Source organism: Podarcis filfolensis (assembly GCF_964270895.1).
Source record: "Podarcis filfolensis genome assembly, chromosome: 5".
Lineage (NCBI taxonomy): Eukaryota > Metazoa > Chordata > Lepidosauria > Squamata > Lacertidae > Podarcis > Podarcis filfolensis.
The window spans coordinates 51,601,756-51,621,069 of record NC_139608.1 but is presented as its reverse complement, the minus strand read 5'-3'; the positions used below and the strand labels follow the sequence as shown (position 1 = coordinate 51,621,069).

Below are 19,314 nucleotides of genomic sequence, written 5' to 3'. Positions count from 1 at the left end.
ACCCACCTTGAAAGTGATCATCCCTAACTGAAAGAGGGTTCTAGGTGGAACTCATAGTTTCACTGAAATAAATGGGATTCATGTCTAGACAGGGTAGATCAACTTAAAATCAAATCATTAATTTAAATCAGAAAAAATGTCATTTGGAATCATCCAAATGTCATATTGACATGTCATATTTCCAATTGACATGTCATGTTTCCAATTGACATGTCATATTTCGTTAAATGATGGTGAAAATCTGAGCACTAAACCATATTACTTTGCAACTAAATAAGAATATTGTTTATTTATTCTTGGAACCGGGCCTTGCATCCCTATATATTTTTGCATGCTTTCCCTGTTAAGCTCTAGAGGGAACATCTTTTAAATATTTCCCTTTTTGGGTCTTTCTTGCAACTAGCACTCATGATGGTTGTGAGTTTAGTAGTGCAGTTTTATCTACTCCTATTAAGTTTTTAGGCTCCAAGACTGTACCCACGTACATAAGTATGGGGCTGTAAATAACATGCACACTGGACAGTTTTGTCATTGTCACTCATTTTTGTTTCACTCTACCTTTGGCAGCATAAATTGATAATAACTGGGCCAATGAGAACAGTTATATCATTATCATCTTTACTGTTATTTTTATACGAATAGGTAGAAGGTTGGTTGTGTTGAGGTGTTGGTGAAGGAGTCTCTGACATTGGATTGGCCTTTCCAACATTAAATCTCTGTCTTCAACATCAGGTGGCAAATCTGATTTATCCTCTGGCCCTGGAATGCCCTTCCAGGGACCACTGGATTGCATCCCAGCAATAAGGCTAACATGCTTATATAACCATCTAAGCTATGTCCCTCTTGTGTCCCCAAATAAATAAAAATAAAATAAATATATGAGCACTTCTCCTCTACTGAAAAGTTCTTATTTTACCGTGACTCCTTTGAAGTTGAGGAAGGAAGCTTTCTAAATATCTGACTCCAGAACAGTCAGGTGTCAGTATGACCTTTCTGTAACATTTTTCAAATATTCTGTATTAAACTTGTTGCTTAAAAGCTATTTCTGGAGTAGCTATATTCCAGCTTTACCTGATCTGTAGCTTTATTCACATGTAGCGTTATCATGTATTTGACTTCTGTTCCACTAAGTTCAGCCTCTTGTGGAAGTTGTAATCTTTGTCTCTTTGATATCTCTTCATGCATTTCTAGAAAAGTAAGTTCATTTGGTAGTTATTTCCCAGACATTAGTACAGGTTGTTGCTTAGCACATCACCTTCTCCTTCCTTCTGGTTATATTATTTCACAGAAGATGAGCCAGCTGTACTTCGTAAAACAGAGTTTTAATAAATTTATTAAAATTAAAATTCACAAAAACCTAGTGACATTATAAAACAGTTCTAAAACCTCCTATAAAAACATAACAGAATGCCCAGGTAATTAAAGTCTTGGGCTGGTGTTGAAAAGACATTAAAGTTAATTCCAGGCAAGCTTCTCTGAAGAGGGCATTCCATATCCAAGAGGGACTCAACTGAGAAGTCCCTCAACCAGCAGAGAGACTCAAGAGAAGAGCGTGAGAGGGTTTAGGCAGGCTTATGTGTGTAGGGGTGAAATAACATTTTTTGATTTACTTTCATTTATATCCTGCTTTTTTTCCATCGTGGAACGTGAAGTGGCATTCACATGGTTCTCAGGTGATCATCTATCCAGATGCTGACCAAGACCAAAATTGATGGTTTAATGCTTGGGACATTTTCAGTCATTTAGAGGGAGAGTCAAGTAGCCGGGCCGCAAGCTGTTTAGCGTTTCAAAGGGTAACAACCAGCATGTTGAAGTGTGCTTGGGAACAGTCCCAATCAGTAATCTAGCACCTGTATTTTGTTTCCAAGAAGTTGTCAAAGGCAGCCCCACAACAGTTCTGTCAAAGAGTTACTGTGGCATGAATCCCAATGAAATAAATGATTTAAGATGGTACTGCTAGGGATGTACCCGTTAAAGTGAGATTGATTAACCCCAGATCACATCTGGAGTTTGTTGCATTTTGGGAACAGCGGAACAGAAAACTGAGATAATTGTGTCACAAAGTAACATATATATATGCTGCATGTTAGTTTAGTCAGAAAGGTGCCCCTTCTTCCTTTTGAAGTAAAATTGTGCTTTTATTTATTGGTGATTTTTTAAAAAAAATAGTAATCATAAATTGCTCTTCCTTTTTTAAACCTCTTTTTGCAGTAATATAAATGATTCCTAGATTACCAGAGTAGTGTTTTGTAAATCTGCCAATATGAACTGATGAAGTACATATACTTCATAATGCAATAAAGTTTTTTTTAAAAAAAAAATTGTTAATGTGTTTATTAGAAAGTGATTATTGTGTTTTTCAACTTTTGTTTCCTAATAAATTGCCCTAGGAAAGACACTAATTGATTAAAAGATCTTCTAACTCCTGAAAAAGGAACTAATTACAGGCAAAACTAACATTCTGAAGACAAGAAGAAAATAGCAAAATTTTAAAGTGATTTTGAGCAGATTGACATATTTTTTAGTCTGCTGTATCATGGCAAATAGAAGCAAAGCAGGTTTGACTTGTATCTTGTAATCTATATTTACAGCTTATGTTTTGAAATGTTCTTTTGCTACTTCAAACATATTTTTTTAAAAAAATCACAGCTTAAGGAAAAAAATAAATATTTTAAGTAATCTCCATCTGTTATGTTTATCTTTCTGCTTTCTTGTCTGTCAGTCTCAGCTGCAACATTATTTGCCTCATCTGTGAATTTTCATTCTTCTGCACGCTGATGAGCTTTAATGTTCAGGCTTGATGGCTTTAGGGTGTTGGGCATTAACTTGGAATGCCTCTTGTTGACAATACAGGTATTTGTAAAGTTTTAAACAGTCTTAATAGTTCCATTGTTTTCTGTCTTGAGACTTACTTTTTTCCCATATTTGCAAAGTGTGGTTCTTTTCACTTTTCCTGAACTATTTTTTACTCTCTCTGTGTGAGAGTAAGTGTGTGTGTTTAACAATCCTGAATATTGGTAGATACTATAGAAATACTGGCAAAGCACATAAATGGTGTATGTGTTTGTGTGTTATATCTGAGTGAAGTTAATTACAAAGTGTCCCTTGGTTTTAAAATACAAAAAACAACAACTGTAAAATTACAGAATTATCCAGTTTGCAGTTCAATTACAAAATAGCCAAACAGAAGTCATAATGAACAGGAACCCAGAAGCCAGATGAAATGGATATGTCTCCCCTGTTCAGATGGAATGGAGAGAGAGAGAGAGAGAGTAAGGTGTCATCTGCATATTGATGACACTGCACTCTGAATCCCTGGGTTACTTACAGCATATGGGTAAAAATTGTAGGAGAGGTAAACACCACAGGCAAGGGAAAGCTGAGTGAAGTTGGACATGCACTCTGGACTTTCAAAAGGCTGAAATATTGAAAGCACAATGGTAGACAGTTCCAGCAAGAAAGAAAAGTGGGAGGCACCTAAAGAAACTGGTGTGGCTGCATAAGGAGCTTACAGATGATCTGAGATGTAAGCAGTGCATATATAAGAAATGGAAGGAAGGAGAAATCATAAAGAGATGCCAACAGCTGCAGGGAGAAGGTAAGGAGGGCCAAATCTCTGAATGAACTCAGGCTTGCAAGGGAGGTTAAGATAATTAAAAAGGTTTCTTTGACTATGTTTGAAGCAAGAACAAGCAAGCAGTATGTCCCTTGCATGGAGATGATGGAGAAATGCTATTGGGTGACAGGGAGAAGGCAGAACTGCTGAACGCCTATTTTGCCTCTGTCTTCACTCTGAAGGAAAGCAGTGCCCAACAGAATAAATGATGCAAGGAGGGAGCTGCAGCCCAAACATAGGGAAAGAGGTGTTAAGGGAGCACCTAGCTGCTTTAAATGAATTCACATCTCCAGGGCCTGATGAGAATTCCTGGAGACTGGAGATGGGGAAATGTTGTTTCCCATCTTCGAAAGGGGAAAAAAGAGGACCCATGTAACTACCAACCACTCAGCTTCACGTCAGTATCAGGAAAGGTCCTAGAACAGATAATTCAACAATCAGTCTGTGAGCACTTAGAAAAAGATGCTATGATTACTAAGACCCAGCATGGGTTTCTCAAAAACAAATCATGCCAGACGAATCTCATTTTCTTTTTTGATAGAGTTACAAACCTGGTGGATCAGGGGGATGCTGTAGATGTAGTATTTCTTGATTTCAGTAAGGCTTCTGACAAAGTCCCCCATTATAGCCTTTCCAAGAAGCTGGTAAAATGTGGGTTGGACAAGGTAACTGTTAGGTGGATTTGTAGCAGGTTGACCGAACCCAAAGAGTACTCACTAATGGTTTCTTGTCATCCCTGAAAAAAGTGACAAGTGGAGTGCTGCAGGGTTCTCTCCTGGGCCCACTGTTGTTCAGTGTCTTTATTATTTACTTGGATGAAGGTACTGAGGGGATGCTCATCAAATTTGCAGGTGACACCAAACTGGGATGACACCAAACTAGCTAATGCTGTAGAAGACAGAATTGGAATTCAGGATTACCTTAATAGTTTAGAGAACTGGGTCCAAACTAACAAAATGAATTTCAGTTGGGACAAATGTAAGGTTCTACACTTAGGCAAGAAGAACCAGCTCCAAAATATAAGATGGGGAACACCTGGATTGCCAGTAGTACATGTGAAAAGAATATAGGGGGTCTTAGTAAACCACAAGCTTAACATGAGTGCCCAGTGTGCTGCTGCAGCAGCAAAACAAAAAACTAAAAAACCCCCACTAATGCTATTCTAGACTGCTTGAAAAGAAGTATAGTGTCCCAATCAAGAGAAGTAATAGTCCCTCTCTATTCTACCTTGGTCATACTGAGGCTGTTCCAATAGCCTCCTTACAAAAGGGTTAAAATGTATTGGTTTTAAGAATTGGCAATAAATAATCTTGATTTTCAGATCTTTAAGTACAAAGTCAAATGAATGTCATGGACACACAAATTATTTAGATCTTTGAACAGCAAATGTTGAAATGGATCTACTAACACATACTAAACTGTAGGGGCTTTTAATCTGTGACACTTAAATTTATAATCTTTTGATCCTAGCAACTCTTATTTTTTAAAAAAATTGTACAATTAAAATCTTGCCTTTCATAAAGACAACTTTTTGTTTCTTGTATAAACTGCTTTAGAAAATTATGTTCCACGAGGGCATTTTTATTTTTGAGATTCAAAAAGGCATGTAAGTCATCTTATAATTATTGCAGTTGCAGAATTAATAGCAATACAGAGATAGTGGTAATTATACCAAGGAGTGTATCTGAGGTGCCAAAACATATCTTAAGGCTTTTATATTTAGAGTTGTCCCTGTGAATTTTCCCATAGTCATTCTGAGAGAACTAGGAAAAATTATCTACTGTTCCTTGTTTGCTAGCTCTTAAGCAACTATTTCTTGCAATTTAGAGTTGATGATGCATTGAATTTAAAAATGCAACCCTTGGTGGAGTCAGTACAGTTTAATAATAATAATAATAATAATAATAATAATAATAATAATAATAATGATTCATAAATCCCTTTTTCTGGTAAGTGGAGGGGATAAATTTTTCATCCTTCATGATTGCCCCTCCTACACAGTAAGAATGAAGGTCAGCTTGTTAATTGTCTCCTCCAATGACAGACTCCTGCACTTTAGGGTAGGCCTTGCCTCATTGGTGTCCTGAAGAGCTTGCTAAAACATTTTTTTCCCCTTCTTCTTCTTCTTCTTCCTTCATCATTGGCATTTCAGCCAAGCCCATGGGTGTATTAAATTTTGTTGAATGAGTTTCAGAACACCCCTGTTGGATGGTGCTTTGAAGAAGGCTGGGAAGGATTACTTCTTCACTGACACAAGAGTAGGCTTGAAAATAACCATTTTTTCTTGTGTCATTCTGTTGATGACACACTGGGACTGCCCCATGATTGTCGTGATGACTGTGAAGGTAGCTTTGGCAAGGATGTTGAAGTCCTTCAGAGTCTACATCATGGAAGTCCTCAACACCAAACCAGATACATGCCACCTCTGTCAGCTCATGCAGGGAAACTATTGGGCAATGTGGTGGATGTACTCTAACAGAGTCCTCAGTCCTGACTGTCAAGTCTGGAACGGGAGATCAAATCTTTATAGATTCGTAGCAAACCAGTCCCCTTACTTATCAGGCACAGTTAGGAGAAATTTAGTCCTAGCTCTTCCGCACAGATCTCAGTAATATAAATTGAGCCAGCTTCCTTTTGCAGGATCGAATCATGGATAATTGATGTTTTGTTTTGGACGCATTTGCCATGTAACAGTAGCAAGTCATTACTTAGTGCCTTGCAAACAACAATAGTTTGCAAATGTGGCAGGCGGGGTCACTGAGTTTGCAGGAGGGATCACAAAATGGTACACCCACCACTGGGTCTCTTTAAGTTAACAGCTGGATTACATGTGACTTTCACTAGCATTTAAACTCTCTAACACACTTCTGCCTTCCTTCCGTTCCCATGTATGATTGTAATGAATAAAGACTTCCTCAGTGACAATGATGGGGGAAACCTGATTGTAACATTATATGCTGTTATTTTGTGGGTGATAAGGCTGCCGGTGGGAATTGAAGGTGACTCTGTTCTACCTGTATATGGACAAAGGAAAAAGGAATTTATTATATAATTTTGTTTGCTTCCATAGTTTTAATGTGAATCCTGCGCATATCGAAGACCTCAGGAAAACTGTGGTAAGTTACTGCTTAATCAATACACCACTTGATGTCTGAGAGTTGTTTTAAAATAAAACAGGGTAAATTTTATTTAACCCTATTTAAGTGTGTCATAAATATTTACTTTGTTGTATTATATATATAAACATAAGAATTACCTTACTGAAGGGTGTTGCATGTCCAGCATTTTGCATCTATCTAGCCAGGTGCTTCTAAGAAGCTGCTAAGCAAGGCAGTCTTTCATTGTTGTTCATCCCAACACCTGATATTTGCGGGTCTACTGCCTCTGAACATGTGGACTCAATTTAGCAACCACCATCAAAGCTAGTGTGGTAGTGAGTTTCAGTTAATTATATAAGAACATAACCCTGCTGGGTGCAGAATGCAGCATTCTGTTCTCCCAGTAGCAAATCAGGTGCCTATAAGAAGCCCAGAAAAAAGACATTAGCGCAATAGCGCACTCCTGTTCATGAGTCCCAGCAACTGGCATTCAAAGGCATACTGTCTCTTGGTTTGTCTTGCTCCATACAACCTTTCCAACTCTACATCTTTTTTTTTTAATGCAGCTGCTACAACTGAACACAGTTTTCAAGTGCGATCACACCACAGATCTACATAAGTAGATTATGATAATGGCATATTTATTTATATTATATAAATGTTTTTGTCTGTCCTAAACTGGCTGCCAATTAATGTAATGTGGTGATCTTTAGTTCTGTGGTTGTTATGAAGAGTTCTAGCAAATGGAGCATCAATTTGCTGCACTGGCTACACACACACACACACACACACACACACACACACCACCACCAGCTGTTGTAAGAATCTGCTCTCCTTTTATTCTGACATACATGAGTAGAGCTCCTCCTCATGTGAGGTGGGGGGTGGAATCATGGCTGACCTAGGATCCAGCTTTATGTAGAGGAGTTGTACACATGTCTCTCTTGGAATTCATGTAGGGATTCTTCTCATACTTGCTTAACATGGAGCTGGCAGTGCGTTTGACTGGTTTGCTGGTGTGCTCACCAACATAACCCCACTTCCCCTCTTAGCAGGTGAGCATTTCTTACATGAAAGAAAAATAAAATCCTTCATCCATAATTTTAAGAGCAGTTACCATGTCCCTCCCACATCTAGCTCTTCCCTTCCTTTTCTAGCATGGACAGCCTCATCTCTTCTTCAGCTTTTCCTTGCAGGGAAGTCGTTCCAGTCTCTTAGTCATGTTAATTGAGACAACCAGAGCAGCCAGCATGCAGTACCATAATGGAGTTATGGTTAATAAATTAGCTGCAGCATTAGTCTTTATTCAGTCTTTATTCAGTGTGCTCAGTGGAATACACACTCTTAAGGAACAGATTTACTGGAAGACAATGAACTCAACTAGTCTTTCACAATTCCAAATCCTATGAATCTTTATGAGATGTTTTAGGAGGATTTAACAAAGTGAGTGTGCTAAGTTGAAGAGTAAATATATCAAGATTGCTAATACAAATAACAAATGAACTCTCATGATGATCAAAAATGCTCACAAAGTGTAATCTGTTTTTGTTTGGAATATTCAGCTGACCCTGAAAATTCAGGAGAATAGCTAATGTGGTGAGAATAAAAACAAAACAAAACAAAAACCTTCCCATTGCTTTAGAAATGTACTAGTGCTCAAGCCTATTCTATGAGTTAGGTAATATTTTTATAAAAAATGTTTTAACTTGTTTTGGGGTGCATTCTAGTGAAATTTAGTCATATTTATTTTTTTTTTATTTATTTATTTACGGCTATTAGCCCATAAAATATGTACAAACATAAAAACACAGGGGCATAAAAACAGATATATCCGACAACGGAAGGTGAACACCACGATGCAAGGGTGGGTCACTGAGCAGAGCCAAGTGACGGCTTGGGGCCAGGAGAGCTCCAAGGGATGGATCACAGAAAAGGAAAACTAAAGACGAACTCCGACATGCACTCTCAACGTAACAGTCCAATTAGTTTTGATGTTGTTGTTGTTTTTTGGTGGTTTTTGAGTGTGAGATAACCGCATTCAGAAATCTCGCCACCTGCAGAGTTACAGAAGGATCTGTATCCTGCAAAAGCAGTGCGGCGTGTGACTCAACAGGCCTGCCAACGAAATTTAGTCATAACTTAAGTCCATAGGCATATCTTACATATGTATATATGTTTAATATCCAACATTAGTGACACACAATGTATACCCATTGAAATCAATTATTTAAAATGGGTCTACTCTGAGTATGACTAATATCAGTCACTGAATTCATTTGTGGCTTATACTTAACTGCCAGTAGGTGTGTGTAGGATTGCAGCCTTAGAGATGGTTTTCAGTATATTGTCTGGAAAATGCTTAATTGGCTTCTATGTATTTTAATGATAACAGCCAACATTATGCAATAAATTGCTAGCGAACGAATTTTTTTTAAGAAAGCAATTAGTTTTCCTTAGAGAAATTAAAGGTGATAAAATAATCCAGTTTTGGACTTGTTCCTCTCTAGGAATGAGCTAACCTTTGTTACTTGCAGTGATGATGCCCAGTTCATTTTGGGCAAAATACAGTTAGAGTATGTTTTTATATAGTAAGTTTGAAACACAACTATTGTAAAAATTCAAATGTTGTAAGATTATTCTGTAAGTAGTTTGAAGTAATTTAAATGACGTTCCTCCAATGAATTATTTCTTTTATTCCCTTGGAAGTGGTGTTTGGTAATTAAGTTTATATGCCTTGTGCTCTGGTGATGCCAACACCTGTCTTTGAATGAACAGTGTTTAAACAGGAGCAATAGCCAGTTGAAAGGGCAGCAAGAGCTCTTTAAAGCCTAATTAGGAACTGAAAGGGAGATGAAGCAAGTAGGACAAGAGATGAGAAAGTGGTTTAGATGATATTCCCAAAGCAAAGTTCCTCATTAGAACAATAAACAGATGATCAAAGTATGCCAAGTTGTCATTTTATCTCTCCGTTTCCCAGCAGATGTGACTATCAGTTTGTACCCAAATAATATTTGGTTATCAAGGCTTTCTCTACATGTTTACACATTTGAAATCTTACCCTTTTCCTTGCTCTTTCCTGAATGATAGGTATCATAGTCTGTGGGATTCTTTGTTGTTGTTGTTGTTTAGAAAGTTACAGCAGAATATTTATTTTCCAGCAAGATTTGTCCTCAGTCGTTGAACACATGTTTTCATTTTACTTGAAGTACTAAAATTGTAGTTTTCAATAGCTATGGCACTTGTATGCATATGACCATTTTACTTGAAATAATCATATGGTCTGTTTTATAAATGAACATCTTAAAGATACATCACACAGAACCATCTGGGATATATTATATAATTAAAAACTATATGACTGCTACTAGCTTTTTTGTAGGTTAGAAGTACGTCAGATTTTCTTACTTTCGTTTACAAACATGGTTTTAGTTTTAGTTTGTGTACATACACACAAACATTTTTGATTATCCAAACCCTTCATTTGTAATGCAGAGATAAAATAACTGTACATGAATATACTGAATTGGCTTTGAATTCAAATCCTTAAGACAAAAACTTACCACATTGTAAGTTTCTCTTAAACACACTAATCTACAAAATATTACCTCGAGATGTAAATATTCTTAATTGTGGTAATTGATAAAGGAAAGTTGGCTGAAGTGTAAACCAGGCAAAAATTCTTCTGCTTACAGTTATTATCAAGAGCTCAAAAATTTAACAGTTGACTGATGTTTTAACTTGTAACATTTATACTGGCTCACTAGCTTACTTTTCTAATGGGCTATATTTTACACACTCATTTTATATTTTTAAAAATGCTTCCATTCTACGCTATTATCCAAGTTATTATTAAGGTCTGGGGAAATTTGGGGTGGAGAGAATGTTTGCTTTTTCCAGGGATCCGCCCCCACAATTTTTAGCACAGCCTCTGACATTTCATTATGCTTACTTCTAAGGCTGCAGTGCTAAACCCCACTAAACTGAGTGAGTCTGAATAAACATCCATAGAATCGCACTGAAAATATAATAAATTTATCAGATTGTACAATTGTATATGTTGAGTTATGAATTATGTGTGTCATCATAGTGTGAAACATATATAGATTTGATAGGGATACAAGCACTACATATATTTCAATTTCCCCCTAAAAAATTTCCACCCACCCACAGCTTCACTGCATGCTTACCTGGGAGTAAGTTACTGAACTCAGAGGAGAATCCTTCCCAGTAGACATGTATAGGATTGGACTGTAAATCAATTAAATTTGTCCATCAGTGTTGTGAGTTTCTAATTTTATTTTGTAGGCTAGCTCAAAATTCTGTATGCAACATCAGCAGCCCTGTAGGTCAGTTTTAATAGGTCTTCCTTTCCAGCTAACTGCTGTCTCATAATTGTAGTATATTTCTTACTTTGTTCAAATGTTGCAACACACATTAAGCAGTCTGGAAAAAGAACATAAGCAGCCTGATCCATAAACTATTTAGTCCCATTGAAATCTGCTTAAATCCAAGTGCTCTGATTTTTGTATCACAGACACAGGAGGACTAGAATGGGTAATTAGACAAACAAGGCTTAAGAAGCTACATAAATCCTTGGCTGCATTCCTAAAGGTTGAGTTGTGAAAGAAAAGCAGTTCAAACAGTAGTTTTTGGATATGCCTTGGTTTACACAATTCCGTTCTCCACATTCCCATGGTAGACAAGGCTTGGCATGTAAAGTGGCAGAGAGGAGCTACCAAAAGAAAGGAAAAATGGAGCACAGAGGAATGTATTCTCTCTCTCTTCCACACATAGGATTAGGGCAAGGGGTCAGATTTAAAGAGGCCAATAGATAAATATATTAGGGTGAGATATTGGGGTTAGCTGGGACTCAGAAGGTTCAGCAAGCTTTCAACTAAACAGGGATTTTTCAATTGTCAGTTCTTCATTGGCCATCCATCTGCCAAAGTGCTTGGGATGCAACTACGGAATCTGGCAAATTTTTGTAGAACTGTTGTCCAGTTCTGTTTGTCTAACAGTGCTGATGAGTCTGGCTGTTATACTTTTAAATAAAAAACCCTATTTTGTGTTCCTGATACTAATATAACTGATTTCAAAAGGCAGCAGTATTTTTATACATATTTGTGATTTGATGACTTGCAACTTCAAATGATGACTTGCACTTGTGAAATGGTCATCGCAGACAAATCACCATACCAGACATAACCACAAATACAATACTTCTCAAAGGAGGCAGTTCACTCATTGAGCCACAGGTTTTTGAGCAGTCAGTGGTATGTGCATATGTGAATTATCCATAACTTGCTTTTTAAATATAGAAAGTGATAGATGCAGACAAGTCTTAAAATAGCGCCTGGATTCATTAAAAAGCAAGAGTGCAAAAGAATTATCTCACTGTTGGGAAGCAACCAAGAAATGTTTTTGAACCACATCTATTATCCATTTTAATCGTTTTGGATTCTTTTCAAATATAGACTGGTTCCCTTGCAGCATCTTCTGCCAGGAAAGTGGGAAATGTTCCAGAGAAATGTTCACTTAATAATGCTGTACTGTGGGTCCCAGATGGAGGCCTGTTTCCCTTAGATCTCAATTACAATCTGCTCCTGCTTTTGCTACAGACCAACAGTGAGAGCTTGAAAAGTTGGTGTACTATAAACTCCTCAGTATTTATATTTTGCTGCAACTTCTCTTTCCTTTCTTACTGAAGTGCTGCCAGAATTAATCAGCAAAATCATTCTGATGGTTGCAATATTCTCCTGGGACTGTGATTGCTTAATGAATTATACTATATGTAAGCAAATGCTCCCAAATCAGAAATGATCTTGTTTGAGACTGACTTCATTATATAACATAATCGTTGTTAGAAAAAGGAGAATTGTCAACTGGTGGTTCAACCCATGTTTTCCTGTGTAATGGCGAACTGACTGAAAAACAGTACAGGGGGTGCTGGCACAGGTGGTGTTGTCAGTTGTTGTCCTGGCTATCAGAGCCTATTCCAATTAAACCACACAGAAATACACCGGGCAAACACTTGAAATAACTTACATGTAGTTTTCATGCTAGCATGGGTTACAAAGTACCATGTAAAGCTTGTACTACACACAGTGGGAGATCCCTGTAGTGAATATTCTCAAATGATCTGACCACCCAGTAGAAATATTTACAGTGGCTCCACATGGTAGGTGTAGCCTAAGAATCAAGTCCTTAGTCCATATCAGTCCATTTGGTGCAAAGGATATGTACTTTAGTGAGACAGTATTCCTATATTCTGGTGCTCTTTCAACATTTCTTTGTATAATGATTCGTAAGGTATTAAGAATCTGGGATTCTGTTACAGCAAACTGCTCACTAATTCATGAAGTTTGTGACCCACTGGGTGTTATCCTCATGTTCCATGAAGATGAGAGTTACACAGCATCAGTGGCTGATGTATTACAGTCCAGTATTTAATGACTGGGTGGAGGAGTTAGGTTAGACAAGATTTGACTATACTTTTCACATTTTTAAAGAATTTGGCATATTACACTTTTAAGCCAGCATGAACTTGGAGCATTGTAAAAATGCATTTACAAGGTATACATAGACTTGATGAATCCTCTAGCTATGCATTAGCTGAACCAGATAAACAGCTTGTTCAAGGTACCAACAGCTGCTTTTCTCTGTTCCTCTTTATGTAAATAGGCTGTTATTGTGCTAGTCAGATACTATGTCAAAGGGGGAAGGAGTTGCTATATATACATCCTCTCTTCTAGTACTAGTACTGGTATCAGTGTGGTTTGAAGTTCTGTAATGTCCCCCCTCAAAAAAACCCACCTCTCTTTATTCTAGGATGCAAATCCTTTTGATGCTGCTGCAGGGTATCGTAACCTTACACATGAAGAGGTCTTACAAGAATTAGTGAAACATAAAGAACAACTGAAGAAGAAGGACACCCATATTCGTGAACTTGAGGACTATATTGACAATCTTCTCGTGCGAGTAATGGAAGAAACTCCTAGTATTCTCCGAGTGCCATATGAACCTTCTCGGCGAGCTGGCAAATTTTCAAAAAGCTAAGCCAGTGCCAACACCCGATGGTATTTCTTCAATAAGGTGGACTGCTTATTTCAGTGTTTTGATATCTTTGCTTCCCTTTTTAACTCATTGCATCCTGAGAAAGTTTTACTCCAAATACTGATTAGTATTGTCAAAACTGGCAACCCACACGAGCTGCATAACGCTTTTCGGGAAAGTAAGATTTAAATTCCATTTGCTATGAAACATTCCTCTTAACATTTACATGCAGGCGTCTTTTGTTTTGTTTTTAAATTTTGTAGTAACTTGTATACCACTATGAGCTATACAATCCCAGACACATACTTGAATATTTATTTTGCACTTCAATCAGTCTCTTTGATGTTACAGCATGCTGTCTATGTGTATGCGCACAAGCGGGATGTGTTTTGCAGCTCTAAACACGAAGGAAAATCTGAAGATGTGAGATTTTATTGTTAGCATTTTATGACTAGGAATCACCAGTAGAGGATTATCAGTGAGGAAGTGTCATGTGTTTTTACATAAGGATGCTGACAGTATTGGTTCCTGAATGGAATGTATTTGAAGCATTTGTGCCCAATAAGAGTGAGGGGCTTTTGAAATGGCAAGTAGCAATTTATTAAAATTGGTATGGATACTAAATATGAGGATATGGCATGCAAATATGCATTAAGTAAAGAAAGCATAGGAAAGTGATGAATGAATACCTCATTTTCTGAAAGTTTATATGAATTATGGGAGATAATGCTGATGGACACATCAGCATTTACATCTTTCCTTGGCTTTTGCCAAATTTGGAAAATGAAAATTGTGTGCTCACTTGTGTTTCCCAATCTAGGAGAGTGCTTTTTAAAATGGGGAGTTGCTGTTCTTTTCTTAAGTACTATATTCTGTGTCCAAATCAAATATTGACCTTCACTTATGAGTGACAGATGTATTTGGTTAAGCATGTCTCTTGACTAGGTGACATTTGTGTATAGTGTTGTGTGCCTGTTGCAAAATGGCAAAATGCGATTCTAATGGGAAGCACTGCCATGAAGAGAAAGATAGTTTGCTATACCAGTAATAAAAACTTTGCGTTGTTTTAATTTGCTTTATACAAAACTTTAAACAGAACGTTTACTAACATGAAGTGAAATATAGGTTTAAACATAAGGTACCTGAAGTGTTAAGAAGAGAATTTCTTTTTCTTTTCAGATTTTCATTTTTCTTGCTTGTAATCTACATTTCTCAAGCATGGACTTAAGGGGGGTTTCCCCATCCTTTTAGTCTGATAAAGAATACTAATTGAAATAGCTCTAATTTTTTGTTGTTACCATGTCAAGAACCTTTCCTTAATCAAAACATTATTTTAACTAAAATAATAGGGCAGAGCTGTCATCAGAAGATGATGGAAAGGGAGTGTTTCTATTATTGAATATCCTCAGCCACATTAAGCAGAATATTGTGCCATGGACAGATTCATTTCCACTTTCCTATAGCAATTTTGTCATTCCTAATACATGAGTAACTCTAAATGTTGGTACTGTGTCTTAGAAGAACATGAAGATCTTTTTCTGTAAGTCTACGTACTTTCACTTTAGATGAATACCAAAGGATGCATATTCTAAGCTATTTTTGTGTTTTAAGATTAACTACTGTGTTTGAAACAGATGCTTTACCATCATCATTTATACCAGAATGTATTTTAAAATTCCATTGCTCACTTAAAGCTTGCAGATCCAAAGTACCATACTTAATGACTACCATCCATGATACTGGAAATTACAGGGCCACTGATGTTTAACTTGAACTTCCATTATATGCAAGTTCATTATGTGTCTTCAATGAGCATTCCTCAGCTACAACAGAAGAGTATAAACCGCAGAATTCTGAACTCATGTTAATTATTAACTCTTTTATTTTCAATCACCTTTCGAATTACTTCTGTTAGCATCTTAATGTGAAAGATCAAACTGTTTGACTCTAGAGCTTTTCTCATACACAGAATTAACAAGAACTTTAGTTAACATTTTGTGAAGGGTTGTCGTGTGCTTTCAGTCTGATCTATAAGTGAATTCAAGCACCTTTGTATTTCCAATATTTAAGTGCAAATATCAGAAACAATGGCAAATACATTCGTAAAATTATTATAGTTAAGACAGAAAAATACAGTGTTTATAAGCAACAAAACCTCTTCATAATTTGTGACAAAAAGTGACTACTGGAAATATAACTTTGAATACTGATCCATATTCTCTGAGCAATTCTGAGCTACACTATAGGGTAGGCACAGAACTGTCCTGTACAAATATATGCTTCTAGGAGCAATGACCAAGGTTCAGCTATAAGCAGAAATTAGGAGAGGCTGCTTATGAAAGGAGGGTGGTTGTTCCTGTACCACCTCGGCAATTCGCAAGTCAACTCTGGCCTGAGAATAACTTTGGTGAGAGCACACTCCAGTATTTGTATGTCTTCAGATTCTATGTTTCTATTTAAACTATATACAATTTTCATTTTATAATAAAACACTGCCCCCCAATATTTTTTTATTTACCTGTAGCATTAAACAATTTCTGCTGAGTTGTTTTAGGAGCTTCAAAACCCACCCTTTCATGCCACATACAGTTCATCACCAGGATGGACAGTATTGGGAATGCCCACATTTTTACCATCCTTCTATTCTCTGTCTTGTGAAAAATTAGCATGAAGGGCTTTTTGGCAATCGTACTTTATTCCTTTTCAAATTGCACCGCCTAAGAGCAGAATGGCTAGCATTTCTTGTAAAGTATATGAAGGCCATTCTTAGGTTGTAGCTATCAAGTGAAAAGTTACTACCAGAAAGAATGTTTAGTGTTATATTGCTTTTCACTGCTGTATTTTAAATGTTTATGTTGAACTTGATTGCCACTTTCCAATGAATGTAGACTCATTCATAGATTATGCTTAGCTACATCTATTGTTGTTTGCTGTAAATCAAGGGCTAGTTATAATGTTCCAGCTGTTAAAACCTTGCCTTGTATTTGAGCGCTTTATGAATGGGGTCATATCCTCAATTAAGCATTTTAACGAACCGTTATTCCCACCTCCCACCCCAAGCTCTTTGCTCAATTAAAAAGGAAACGTATGTCTTAAAATATATTTACTGCTGCAGTGGAATATTATTTACAACTATATATTTTTAAAAATTGTAACTTAGGCTAAGGCTTTCCCCACAGGCTGAGCTCCGTGTGTCCTTAAAAGCTGTAGAAGTGGAAGAATTGAAAATGTATGTATTTTAAAATATGTTTGTTGTGTGTCAAAATTCTTTGCTCCCAAGCAACTAACGAAGGATTACAGCACTGACAGATGAACAAGTCTGTTGTGGGTTCTGTTAAAATATTTTTCTCCCAGGAGTTCTAAGGGCTGAGCAGGAGAAGCAGGTTGTGCAGCAGTATGACGTGCATTCTGACATCCCCATTTATCCGTGTCCAAATTGGCTCTAAATCTAGGTACCATTACCAGCAGTATTATGCAACAGTTACAGCACTTTAACCGATTGACTTCTTTGGTGAAGATTCTCAGATTGATATCTATCAATTAAGGTACCTCTGCCAGCAGCATTGTTGGCCATCACTTAGTCCTGTAGAATATAGGCCTCTTCAGTTGTTACCTGCTATCGGGAGCTCAGCTGTGACATCTGCAGCAGAGCACCTTCTTTATTCATGGCGGTTCCTCGTGTGACTTTACAAACTGCTCTTCCAGTGCTTACAGTACAGATAAATTTGTGTGCAGTCACAAGTAGTGCAGCAATGGGGTGGGACCACATGCATATCCCCACAACCATTTGTACATGTCCCTTTTCACATGAGTAATGTCCGAAGAGCATTTCTATGTTCCGGGAATCTGCAGCAAATACAGCACATTCTGTTCTGAATTGGTTGCAACTGTATTTAGTACAATAAGATGCTGCACTAGAGACGTACAACAACTATACAAAAGATATGCGCATGTCTTGGATAAAAGAGGGTTCCTTTGTTTTTGTGCAATGACTAATCATTTGTACGCATTTTCCCCTTCCAAAATTAAAAGTCACATCTTATGTGACACCTGTATATATAGAATGATGAAATGCATGAACTATCATTTTGATTGCTTTTGTAAACTTGAACATGTTTTATTTGATCAAAATTGTAATCTTAATTTTAGAGATTCACTCCAGTTATTGTTGCATGTCAGACATCAATAAAATGCTACTGTGCACTCCATAGCCACAGCCATTTGTCTGGTCATTCTAAAACATTCAGTGCAGCAAGGATTTAAAATCCACTTCAAGGTTTGTAATATTCATACTGTGAAAAATTAACTAATACAAGTTTGATGCTCAGTGATGCAAATGGGTGGCATAAATTGTCAGGGAATTTTGAGAGTAGTATTTGTACTTAGCTTCTCAATCATAAATCTGAAAAATGGATAAAAGCAGCAATTTTGTAAGAAAATAAAAAGAATAGTCATGAAGTAAGCAAGTCATTTCAGTTCATTTTAAGCAGTAGGTCTTCTGTTGCTCCTTGCAGTGTGTGTTTCAGTTGCATTAATAATGTGATGGATGTCGTAAGTTCAAGTGTAGCCTACACCAGCCCTGCATTTTCTGATGTCATGATTTCCAACACAAGACATTTGCTGTGGTCTAAACCACTGAGCCTCTTGGGCTTGCCAGTCAGAAGATCAGCAGTTCAAATCTCCGCATCAGGGTGAGCTCCTGTTGTTCTGTCCCAGCTCCTGCCAACCTAGCAGGTTGAAAGCATACCAGTGTGAGTAGATAAATAGGTACCGCTGTGGAGGGAAGGTAAATGCCGTTTCTGCACGTTCTGGTTTCCGTCACAGTGTCCCATTTCGCCAGAAGCAGTTTAGTCATGCTGGCCACACGACCTGGAAAGCTGTCTGTGGACAAATGCCAGCTCTCCTGGACTAAAAACAAGATGAGCGCTGCAACCCCATAATCACCTTTGACTGGACTTAACCGTCCAGGGATCCTTTACCTTTTTACCTTTATATTCCTGTAGAGTTGCCCATTTTAGTGTCCTCCAGCAAAGAAAAAGACTTCTGGCATCTTAAAGGCTAACACATTTAGTTATGGCATATGTTTTCATTCGCAGTCAGGGTGAAGGAATTGTAAACCAGGAAGTTAGAAAGGAAACTAAGTGCAGAAAAGTACAGATAGTGTCAACACAGACTGTTTTTCTGAATTATCTGGGCAGTAGAATTATCAACGCAGGTAGGAGATATGGGTTGCTGTCCCCAGCATCCCCTCACACCCACCCCACCTTGACTTTCTTATGCAAAGGGAGCTATCTTCCCACATTCACTTGAACATGGGCAGAATAATAATAGTAGAACCTTTTGTGATCAGGAGCCTTGATAAAGCAGGTTCCCCAATCACTTGGGGGCTTCTTGCATTCAAGCCAACATTCATAGAAGCCCCGTTCAGACTTAATCTGTTCAACACAGGAAGGTTTGGTCCACAAGGTGGTATCCAGTGCTCTCATTCTGCCCAGAATTCTGCTAAAGGAATTTTCCCCACCTCTGATCCCTATGTGCCCTCAAAAT

The 19,314-nt window shown here is 37.4% G+C and overlaps 1 protein-coding gene across 1 annotated transcript in view; it reads left to right on the top strand.

The window, feature by feature from the left end:
- RAB11FIP2 (RAB11 family interacting protein 2) overlaps window positions 1-17,975 on the top strand; it is a 33,425-nt gene extending 15,450 nt beyond the window's left edge. Inside the window, exons 4-5 of the mRNA XM_083616718.1 lie at window positions 6,687-6,732; window positions 13,543-17,975. Coding sequence (XP_083472844.1) covers window positions 6,687-6,732; window positions 13,543-13,770 — 274 coding nt within the window. The 3' untranslated portion in view covers window positions 13,771-17,975. The remainder of the gene's footprint in view (window positions 1-6,686; window positions 6,733-13,542) is intronic.
- The last annotated feature ends 1,339 nt before the right edge of the window (window positions 17,976-19,314 follow it).